This window comes from Chiloscyllium plagiosum, chromosome 34, assembly GCF_004010195.1.
Source record: "Chiloscyllium plagiosum isolate BGI_BamShark_2017 chromosome 34, ASM401019v2, whole genome shotgun sequence".
NCBI lineage: Eukaryota > Metazoa > Chordata > Chondrichthyes > Orectolobiformes > Hemiscylliidae > Chiloscyllium > Chiloscyllium plagiosum.
The window spans coordinates 27260403-27272618 of record NC_057743.1 but is presented as its reverse complement, the minus strand read 5'-3'; the positions used below and the strand labels follow the sequence as shown (position 1 = coordinate 27272618).

Sequence of the window (12216 nt, the reverse complement as noted above, 5' to 3'; positions counted from 1 at the left end):
CTGGGTCTTTATCCCGTTCCCCCTCTATCCCCGTCTCTGGGTCTTTATCCCGTTCCCCCCCCTCCATCCCTGTCTCCCCCATGAGGGAACGGAGAGCCCTGCTGACTCAATGGGGGTGGGTGGACGCATAAACCCGGGACTTGTGGCCAGCGTAGGGGGCGATTACAACCCCGCAGCACCTTCCCTCACCCCACCACCACAGAAAAGGAGATTACCTTTCACCCCTCACACCCTCAGTCCGCCGGTCACGATGTAAATAATGCTGTATAAAGAACACTTAAGTGCTGTGTTTATCTGTGAGCTAGCTGGCATGACCCAGCAGGGCACGGCTCTCCAACCTATAACCGCTCACCCGCCTGTCCGGGCACGCCCAGAAGCTGGTGGGACGGATTGGGGAGGAGGGGAATTCGCCCCTGTCCCTCAAGGGGCTGAGGCTGCCATCTTGGCTTTCCCACAGAGGCCCATCGTGGTTCCCCAAGGGAACCATCTTGGTTTCTGCCACAGGGGCCATCTTGGGTTTCACCCCAAGGCCCATCTTGGTTCACCAAGGAACCGTCCTGGATTTTCCCATCGACGCTATCTTGGGATTTGCCACTGAAGCCATCTTGGGTTTCCCCACAGGGGCCATCTTGATTTCCCACAGAGGCAATCTAGGTGCCCCAAGGAGCCATCTTGGATTTTCCCACAGGGGCCATCTTCAGTTTTCCTGCAGGGCCCATTTTGATTTCACAAAGGGGCCACCTTGGGTTTTGCCCCGAGGCCATTTTGATTTCCTCAGAGGCCATCTTGGTTTCCCAAGGGGCTGTCTTGGTCTCCCACAGGAGCCATCTTGGATTTCCCACAGAGAGCATCTTGTGTTTTCCCACAGGAGCCATCTTGGATTTCCCACAGAGAGCATCTTGTGTTTTCCCACAGGAGCCATCTTGGGTTTCACCACAGAGGCCATCTTGTTTCGCCAAAACACCCAAAGTCCCACTGGGCCTTGCTTTCTGCGGGGAGGGATTGGTTCCATGTGGCATCTGCCAGCTTCTTGGAAGCCTCACCCTCCCCAACCCCCACCGTAACCGTTGTGCGTGTACATGTGGTACTGTGCGTGTATCTATTGATATCAAATAATCTCTCTGTAATAGGGGTTCCTACCCCCTCGTGTACAGTTGTTGTTGTAATTCTATGCACACCACCTTACATCGTCGTCAGAGTGGCCTCTGTACCGCTTCCCTCCACCCCCTCCACCCACCCAAATCCTGAACCCTCGCGGTGACTGACACCAACGGCACACTCCTCCTCCACCTTGGTGAACCCTCGCTGGAAGACTCAATGTTACCGGGGTCGGAACAGGCATGGAGGACCCCCGCCCTGCGACTGACAGTCAGGGCCTCGTGTGGCCACTCCCACAGACGGTGGCTGGTTCCCCACCCCCCCCACAATGGAGGGGTGTGGGGGCTGAACACTGTGACCCTCTCTCCTTTCCCCACTCCTGGGCTGCCATTAGGGCTGGGGGGTGGGGGGGGAAGTGAGGTGTAGAGCTACCAATATGGATGCCAAGTTGTGACATATGAACACCCCCCCCAACACCCACCTGCAGGGGAGTCAGAGGGGGTTGTTTCTGACCGCTAATGGGCGAGTAAGTCTTTCCACATGGACCATCTTGGTTGTCCCACAGAGACCATCTTGGGTGTCCCACAGAGGCCATCTTGGGTGTCCCACAGAGACCATCTTGGTTGGCCTACAGAGGCCATCTTGGGTGTCCCACAGAGGCCATCTTGGGTGTCCCACAGAGACCATCTTGGGTGTCCCACAGAGGCCATCTTGGGTGTCCCATAGAGGCCATCTTGGGTGTCCCACGAGGCCGTCTTGGTTGGCCCACAGAGGCCATCTTGGTTGTCCCACAGAGGCCATCTTGGTTGTCCCACAGAGGCCATCTTGGGTGTCCCACGAGGCCATCTTGGGTGTCCCACAGAGGCCATCTTGGGTGTCCCACGAGGCCATCTTGGGTTACACCACAGAGGACACCATTCTGGAAATTGAGTGGGGGGGGGGGTGCAAACGCTGAATGTGGTGAAAAGCCACTGACCCCCTCCCCCAGGAAGGGAAGGGTGGGGGTCAAATCCCTGAGGAGGGGCTAGGGGAAAGTGGGCCCCCCTCAGCACCCACCCACTCACCATTCTCTCCCTCCTCCACCCCCTGCAACCCAATTCATGGGGGGGGGGGGGGGTGGAATAGGCGAGGGGTTATGAGGGGGTGACGGGTGGCAGCTCCAGCTAGGGGTGGAGTCGCAGGCGAGGGACGGTTTGTGTGGGCGATGTGAAAAAGGGGCAGGGGGATGAAGGACACGGGGTGTAGAGAAGCTGTGATGGATTATTGGGTCGCTCTCCCACCAACTCCCAGCCAGCCCTCTCCCCCCAGACGCCCTTCCCCCACAGTCCCATGTCGCCTGATGTTTAGTGAAAACAGCGCTGACTCGATGTTTGGTGAACTGACCCAGTGTTTGTACATGAACCAGTCAAATACAGTATTCGGAAACCTGACACAGAGCACTGCTGATTTTGAGTAAAAAGATACCTCTCTCTGTACATACTGTCAAACAGAAACACCACCGCTGCCCCCCTCCCCAAAAGCCCCGTGATTAGATTCCAGTCTGTAACTCCTTCCCGGGGTATCTGTTATTCTGTATATACCATGAACCCCTCAATTAGATTCCAGTCTGTAACTCCCTCTCGGGTATCTGTTATTCTGTAGATAAACCACCCTGAACCCCTCGATTAGTTTCCAGTCTGTAATACCCCCCGGGTATCTGTTATTCTGTATAAAAACCACCCTGAGCCCCTCGATTAGATTCCAGTCTATAACTCCCTCCCGGGGAGCTGTTATTCTGTATAAAAACCACCCTGAGCCCCTCGATTAGATTCCAGTCTGTAACTCCCTCTTGGGGATCCATTATTGCTCTGATCGTTCTGTTGAGGAGACTCTTACTTGCTGTTGTAACCTGTGCTTTCATTTGTTTGTACAGTTTGTATCGTGACTCGCAGGCTCGACGTTGTTTCTGTTTCTCTGCGTTGTTGTGGCTGAGTGAGTTGCTCAGCCTCTCAGAGGACAGGTCATTCAAAAGCTCCTCTGCCTGCCGGATGAGGTTAGTTAGGTGCCTGTCTCTGCTATCCACATTAATAACTGGCAACAAAGCAAAACATCACATTACATTTAACAGAAATCAATTCTCACTTGGGGAGTGTTTCTTTTGCATATGGGACATGGTTCTCACCAGCTGGGCCCAGTATTTATTACCCCGTCCCTAGTTGCCCCCTTGAGAAGGTGGGGGTGAGCTGCCTTCTTGAACAGCTGCAGTCCACCTGCTGTGGGTTGACCCACACTGCCCTTAGGGAGAGAATTCCAGGACTTTGACCTGGCAACAGTGAAGAAATGTTGATATATTTCCAACAGCTTCAAGGGGAACTTGCAGGGGCTGCTGTCCCCATGTATCTGCTGCCCTTGTCCTTCTAGATGGAAGTGGCTGTGGGTTTGGAAGGTGCTGTCTGAGGATCTTTGGTGAATTTCTGCAGTGTATCTTGTAGATGGTACACACTGCTGCTACTGAGCGCTGGTGGTGGAGGGAGTGGATGTTTGTGGATGTGGTGCCAATCAGGTGGGTTGCTTTATCCTGGATGGTGTCAAACTTCCTGAATGTTGTTGGAGCTGCCTCCATCCAGGCGAGTATTCCATCATATTCCTGACTTGTACCTTGTAGATGGTGGACAGGCTTTCGGGAGTCAGGAGGTCAGTTACTCACCGCAGTATTCCCAGCCTCTGACCTGGTCTTGTAGCCGCTGTGTTTATGTGGCAAGGCCAGTTGAGTTTCTGGTCAATGGTAACCCCCTGGATGTCAACAGTGGGGGATTCAGTGATGCCATTGAATGTCAAGGGATGATCTTGGAGATGGTCATTGCTTAGCATTTTTGTAGCCTGAATGTTATTTGCCACTGGTCAGCCCAAGCTTAGATATTGTCCAGATCTTGTCACATTTGAACATGGATTGCTTCAGTATCTGAGGAATTGCTGAACATTGTGCAATCATCAGCGAACATCCCCACTTCTGACCTTATGATGGAGGGAAGGTCATTGATGAAGCAGCTATAGATGGTTGGGCCTGGGACACTACCCTGAGGAACTCCTGCAGAGATGCCTAGGAGCTGAGATGACTGATCACCAACAACCCCAACCATCTTCCAGAGGTATGACTCTAACCAGTGGTGTTTGCCCCCCCACCCCAATACCCATTGATTCCAGTTTTGCCAGGGCTCCTTGACGCCACACTTGGTCAATGCAGCTTTGATGTTAAGGGCTGTCATTCCCACTGCCCAGCGGGTTTTTCTGTTCACTTCTTGCAGCAAGTGAGTCGGCTCATTCGTTGAAACATTTCCATAAATCCCTGGCTCCAAGACATCAACATGGATTAGGGAATTGGCCGCAGCTTGATTTTAACTTATGACGGGCTGTCTGCACTTAAAATCAATCCAGCAGTTACATCATCTTCTGTGTAGCCTGAATTACTTCTCAAAAACTCTGGAACTGAAGCTAGCTGTAGTGATGGTGACCATAAAGCTATCATCCATTGTTATAAAAACCCATCTGGTTCATTAATGCTCTTTAAGGAAAGGAAGCTGCCATCCTTACTTGGTCTGCCATTGCATGCATCTCCAGATTCACTGAAATTTTGTTTGGTATTAACTGCCCATAACATAAGTCACTCAGTTCAATGGCAATTAACAAAGGATAACAAATGTTGATGGTGCTAGCCATGCTCACAGATCCTATGAAAGGATAAGAAAATATTCTTCCTCCCTACATCCTCACTGCATTGAGCTCAGGTCATGTTCTCTCCTCTGGTCTACCCTACCTTTATCCTTGCACATTCCCAAGCTCCCTTTCTAGTGAAATTGCAATTAAAGGTCGGCAATCTGTGTGACCTTTTCTCCTGCCACATTCTGAGCTTTCTTCATTATTTCTGGCACGGGAGAAGCTAGTTCAATAACTAAAATAAGTGATCATCCTCAGCTGTGTGGCTGAGTACCAGGGTACTTACCCATTCGGCCAACAGAGATAAACCCTTTAAATGCAGAGTCTGTAAAATTGGTACCAGCACCTCAAGTATAGTCTTCTCCTCAAAGTCCCACTGAAACACAGCTTGAATTCAACTGATGACAAATCGATCTTCTGCATTTTCCTTTCTGCTTGCTTCCAGTTTCATAGAATTATGCAGTAACACAGTTTAGCTGGAGACCATTCAGCCCATCAAATCTGCCCTGACTCTTTCAAGGAGCAATCCGATTAATTTTACTATCTTGCTCTTTCCCTGTAGCTCTGGAATTCTTTTCTCTTTCAAGTATTTATTCAATTCCTTTTTGAAGGCTGTTTAAATCTCTTTCCATCACCTTATCAGATATGCATTCCAAATCTTAACTACTGGTTGTGCAAAGATAAAATACTGTGCCACCTCTGGTTCTTTTCCCAATTACCTTAAATATGTGCCCTCCACCATTGCAATAAGTCCAGCCAAACCAAGAAATTATCATCATTATCCTCATGATGGTTTCCTATTGTTAAATACGTCTCTAAGGCAGGCTGTGTTTTTGCATTTATTCTTATTGTGAGGCCATTTACTCTGCTAAATTATTTATTTCCTTTGTTTGTCTGCAGTTTGTATTATTTTATTGTTGCTGCACTTTCTGCTGCCTTCATTATTGATCATGTCCGTCCTGGTGGTGCCAAAAGGGCCTCATTATAAACTAGCTGATTTCATCTGAATTGATCTCCTCTGTGCAAATATTTGAAATGTATAGAATATGCCAGTGTAGCAGGGGAACCGCAGGCTGTCCTAGAGAAAGAGAAAGCCCTTTTATCCTCAAACAAGGCTTGGAAGCAGCACTAAGATAAAACAGTTAATAGCTGACTTGGGCTGTGACTTGTGCACTGCTTCCTAATACTTCAAAAGTCACACAGGAATGGAATCAAATCCCCAGTCCCAATAAATCAACACCTATAACAAAACACATTGAGGTCAGGCTTTCTGGGACGTTCTAAACTCAGCAAAAGTGTCACTGGTACAGAGAAAGAGGGAAGTGAAGAGGAGGGCAGAAGAAGTTAGGTTAGGAGGGGTGAGGAATAGTCCAAGAGAGGAAAAGGTGAAATAAGGAGACACCAGGAGAAGAGGGAGTGGAAAGGAGTGGAGAAAGGAAAATACGGGCAAGTGGAGGTGAGGCGAGAGAATACATGAGATGGAGGGGTGGGTGTAAAGATAGAAAGGGAGTAGACAGGAGGAGAAGAGGAGATGGGGAAAGGGGAGGGGAGGAAAGAGGGGAAGGGTGAGAAATAATAGTGGAGTAGAGAAGAAAGGAAGGTAAGGAGGATTGGAGTCCAGATACTTGGCATTGGTCTCCCAAAGGAAAATGTATCGCCAACACAAAACAAGTTCAAACTCAACAAAAAAGTAAAATACTAAAGATGCCAAAAATATGAAATAAAGACAAAAAAAGCCAGAAAAAAGACACAGCCAGTCAGGTAACACCTTTGGAGAGAAATAGAATTAATGTTTTGGGCCAATTTACTTTTCAATGGACAAGAGGTCATCTTGACCTGAAACGTCAACTCTTTTTCTTCATGCTGCCTGAATTGCTGAGCTTTTTTTAGCGTTCTTTGTTTGTGGGTGAAAACTCAGGTTTGACAGGCAGACGAACTAATTAATGTACTTTCATTGGACAGAGGTCACCAGTATATAGTTGATCCACTAGATATAACAGGCAATTGCAAAACAGTGCATTAACAAGCTCTGATATAAATAAAGTGTAATAAGAAACATGACAATGGGAGACCACAGAGACACCCATCACATTGAATGCTGTACATGTTAGCTTTTCTATCAGTTATTTCTTATTGATTTATAAAATAATACCAAATTATTTCTTACCTGAAGAAGCCAATAGCACCTCCGATGGAAAGTGGGGATAATAGAGGAATGGACGTAGCAGCCATATAGACACTGTGAAGAAAAAATACAAATGACTGAGCTTTCCCGTGGTTAGATTCAATACTGTGCTGTTACATATGTTTCTTCAAATGTTTGTCTCTTTTCTTTAAAGAGCTGATTTATACCAACTTCAACTGGAATGACTATTCTTTATGGGGTAATTTTGTGATGCATTCTTCCAGCAGGGAATTCTGTCTGAAGAGTTGTTACCCTATCTCTGATATGTGCTCCCTTGAGCCTGACCCCTTATCAGACACATGGGCTTGTGGGAGTACCCTTTATATATGAGACTTGAAACCACAGCATGATTGCAGTGTAAAAGAAGGCCATTCAGCCCATCATTTTTGCTTTGGTTCTCCAAATCAGCAATTCAACTAGTGCCATATCTTTGCCTTTCCCTGCAAACCTGCATGATCATCCCTTTCAAAAAACAATCTAGTTCCCTTCAGAATGCTGTGAATGAGCCTGCTTCCACTACACTCACAGGCAATGCATTCAACATCCTAACCACCTCCCATGTGAAAACGATTCTCTCTGTTTTGCTTTTGCTTCTTTTGCCAATTGTTTAAATCTGTGCCCTCCCCTCAAAACTTATGTGAAAGATAAGTTTCTCCTGACCTACTCTGTCCAATCCTCTTTGAATGTTTCTTGTCAAATCTCCTCTCAGCCTTGACTTCTGCAAGGAAGAGAGTCCCAACTTCTCCAAACTATCGTTCTATCTGGATTTTTTTTTAATCCCTGAAATCATTCTTTTGAATCTTTTCTGCATGGTCTCTGAGGCTTGCACATTCTTCCTAAAGAATTGGAGGTTGAATCATTGTCTTGTACAAGTTTAACATAATCTCCTTGTGGCCTTCACCCTTACTAATAAAGCCGAGGGTGTTATGTGCTCTGTGAAATTCTTTCTGAACCTATTCTTCCACCTTTGACTTATGCCCTGGCGCAGGTCCAGAGGAGGTTCATGAGAATGATCCCAGGAATGAAAGACTTAACATATGAGGAACATTTGAGGACTCTGGACTATACTCAACGGAATTTAGAAGGATCAGACGGGATCTAATTGAAACTTACAGAATACAGAACGGCCTGGACAGAGTGGACATTGGGAAAAATGCTTCTATTGGCAGGAAAGATGAGGACCCGAGGGCACAGCCTTAGCGTAAAGGGAAGATCTTTTAGAACGGTCATAAAGAGAAACTTCTTTAGCCAGAGAATGGTGAATCTATGGAATTCATTGCCACAGAAAGCTATGGAGGCCAGGTCATTGAGTATATTTAAAATAGAGATAGATAAATTCTTGATTGCCAAGGAGATGAAAAATTACAGGGAGAAAGCAGGAAAATGGGGTTGAGAAACATATCGGCTGATTGAATGGCAGAGCATACTCGATGGGCCGAATGGCCTAATTTCTGCTCCTATATCTTATGGTCTTATGCACAGATAGAACCAAGTTTTTCTTCTCCTGCACTCGCTTTAGAACTATACTCTTTATTTATATTGTTTCTGCACGATCTTTGTTCAAACATTATACCACATGGAACCTCATAGAATGATAGATCTTTCATTTCTCTGCCCATTTACCAACTTACTATTTTGAAGTTCAATACGTGCTTCAAGTTTGTATTGCTTCCTAGTTTTAAATTTTCTGCAAATTTTGAAACTATGCTCTGTATGCCAAAGATCACTGACTTCAGGGGCACTTTACAATAAACCATCCTCCAGCCCAAAAAGCAAACATTAAACACTGCTCCCTGTTTCCTGCCAGTAAGCTAAATTTATGTCTGAGAGCTATAAATTTGCTCACAAGTCTATTGTGCAACACTATCAAATGCCAGTTGGAAGTCTACATACATTACATCATCACCATTGTCCTCATCAAATCTCTTCTGTAGACTTACGTACCTACAAATCATGGATAGTCACTGGCAGGGTTTTTTGTCATATGGATCTTTATTTTCCTAATTCAGGACAAACAAAATTGATTATGATGCTCAAGAGATACTTTAGCTAATGCACCAACAAGAAAGGAAGGAGGAGTGACTTCCAGAATCTAGATAAGAAATAGCAAATCAATGGAGTGAACTGAAGGAAATTAGGGACTCAGTAAGGAATCCATCCTTACAAGGGCCCATGTCTCATTTGACATGCACAGCCTACACACAACATTTCATAGATACTGCAACTTCTTAACACAGCTCTTAATGTTGATTCAATGAATGACAAATGAGATAGATTGTTTTCATAAATAATATTTTGGAATACAGCATGTGATAATTTTGAAGATGAGGAAGTGATGGACATGGGCACAATTACAATTTTTAAAAGACATTTGGATAAGTACATGAATAGGAAAGGTTTGGAGGAATATGGGCCAGGAGCAGGCAGGAGGGACTAATTTAGTTTGGGATTATGTTTGGAACTGACTGGTTGAACTGAAGGGTCTGATTCTGTGCTGTGCGACTCTATGACATGCACTGAGTGTAACTTTCTTGGGAGGAATAGTTGAATTTGATCTATGATTTCTACAGTTCTCTGGCTATAGGGTTTTCTTTGCCTCATGTTTGGGCCTATTGTAGACTAATAGCCAGAGACTGACTTGTGATTAGTCAACAATTCCATTATCATTGCATTGTGCAACTAGGAAGGTAATACAAGTTGAACCTGATGGACAAGTTATTTTTATTTGTCCTACAGTTTTGATGATGTTACTTGGGAAAAGGTGGTACATATTTCTGAAAACCTAACTGAGCTCTCCAGAGAGGCTGGCATTGAACTTAAGCCATGTTTTCATTCAGATGTAACAGATCACTCCTGTTAAAGTAGAAGTACTAAGGTTTCAAAACTTGAGACACAAGTTATTCCTGAGATGAGGAAAGGAAATAAGCTTAATATTATATCTCCTGAAAAGACTTCTAAACACGGGTGGACATTTCTCTTTCATCAATGGGTATTCTTCAAAGACAAGTCAGTTTCTACAAGTGTTTCAGAAGTTGCAATGTATTCCTCTCACTTTCTTGCTGTCCTCCTGCAGTAACTATGTCTGTTCTTTGATTAGTTGGGCTTTTACAACAACCTCAGTTCATGGTCAATTTTATTCCATGAATTATCAGTTATTCAATTTAATTTCAAATTAGCTACGGTGGGATTTAAACAAGCAAATCATCACATAGAATTACAGTTCAGAAACAAGCTATTCAGCTTGACAGGTCTACACCAGTATTTATGATCCACAGGAGTCTCCTCCTGCCTTACTTTATCCTATCCTATTAACATACTTCACACCACTCAACAGTCCTCAGGATTATTAGACTGGTCACATTATCCCATGCCATTAGATTCACATGAAGTATTACTATGTGGGTGAGATACCTAAAGGTAGCTGCCAACTGTGAATCTGTTCCCATTATAGACCAGCAAACTGGAAATGGGAAAGTTGTACACTTGCAAAGAAATTAAATAAAAAGTTTACCCCTTTAAATCCAGAATATATTGGAAGTTATAATTCACTCTGAATGCTTTGAAATATAATATCTTATAGTTTAGGTACTGTCATTGTCAAAATAGGCAGATGATTATTGCCTACTGTACCATATCAGTGGACATCTTTCATTGCTGTCAGAATCTAACTTGTCTGTGTGTAACACCATGTTTCAGTCAGGTCACTCTAGGGCCTTTGTCAAAGCAACACACTTTGAAGGTTGTTCTGTAAAAGTATTATTTCTTCAGAAGTATATTTGTTGCACAGAAAGAGACTAGAGGCAGAATCCTACAGCGCCTGGAATGATGTGAGTTATGGCAGGAAATGTGACAGAAATGTGTGAGAAGTCCAGGGAGGCCTATCTTGATATTTGGGAGCATCTTGCTGTATCTTTTAATGAAGCTGTGGATGTGAAAGCAAGAGTTGCTTCTTAAGGGGGTCATTACTTGTTAACAACCTTATTAACTGCACATCTTGCCTCATTAATATGCAGCTTTCTGTCCTATCACCTGCTGCGAGTAGACTAGATAACAAGAATTCTCAACTTGGAGTCAGAACTGGTACCTAGCAACTTCAGCTCACTACTTGCCCCAATGGACCGCCATGTTGGACATTGGGCACCAACATCTTAGGAAACCCGCCACAGGCTCTGGCCACATGCATCTCACATCTACTGACATTGGCATCTGACATACGCCAGCCTCTAAGAAACCTCATGACCCATCTCTGATCCACTTACACGGCACCTATGCCCTTCAACACTGCACCCTGAGATCAACTGACAACTAGCAGCATTTGACCAAGTACGATATCACAGAGCCCTGGCAACTGAAGTCAATTATGAATGAAGAGATAACTCTCTGTTAGTTGTATACATACTTGGCAAAAAGGAAAATGGTTGTGGTTGATGGAAGTCAATCATCTCAGTCCCAGGAAATCACAGTAGGAGTTCCTCAGGGCAATGCCCTTACCCAACCATTTTCAGCTGCTTCATCATTTATCTTTCTTCCATCGTAAAGACAGAAGTGGGGATGGCTGTTGATAACAGCACAAGGCTCTTCACCATTCCCAACCCCTCAAATACTCCCGCAATCAATGTCAATAAGCAGTAAGACGTACACAACATTCAGGCCTGGCCCTTATAAGTTGCAAGAAACAATTGCACCACAAAAGTGCCAAGAAGTAACCATCTTCTCCCCCACTATGATTATCCTAGGGCTTACCATTGATCTGAAACTGAACTGGACCAGCCATATAAATACTGTAGCGACAAGAACAAGACACAGGCTAGGAATTCTGCAGAAAGTACCTCATCTCCTTCTCCCCAAAGCTGTCCATCACTTACAAGGATGGAGTGCGATGGAATATTATTCACTTGTCTAGATAAGTACAGCTCCAACACCACTCAAGTAGCTTAACACTGTCCAGGCAAAGCAGTTCCCTTGAATGACACCCCATCCACTACCTTCACCATTCATTCTCTTCATCACTGACACACAGAGACAGCGGTGTGTGCCATCTAAAAGATGCACTGCAGTACTTTACCAGAGTTCCTCCAACAGCACTTTCCAAATGTATGGTCTCCACAACTAAGCAGGACAAGGCAGGAGATATATGTGAATAGGTCAGGCAGCATCCAAGGAGCAGGAGAATCGACGTTTCGGGCATGAGCCCTTCTTCAGGAATGACTTTTTGACCTGGGGTGTGCAGTGAGAGAGGG

The 12216-nt window shown here is 45.2% G+C and overlaps 1 protein-coding gene across 1 annotated transcript in view; it reads right to left on the bottom strand.

Annotated features, from left to right (window-relative positions):
- camta1a (calmodulin binding transcription activator 1a) overlaps positions 1 to 12216 on the bottom strand; it is a 1208107-nt gene that overhangs the window by 290748 nt on the left and 905143 nt on the right. Inside the window, exon 5 of the mRNA XM_043675998.1 lies at positions 6959 to 7030. Coding sequence (XP_043531933.1) covers positions 6959 to 7030 — 72 coding nt within the window. The remainder of the gene's footprint in view (positions 1 to 6958; positions 7031 to 12216) is intronic.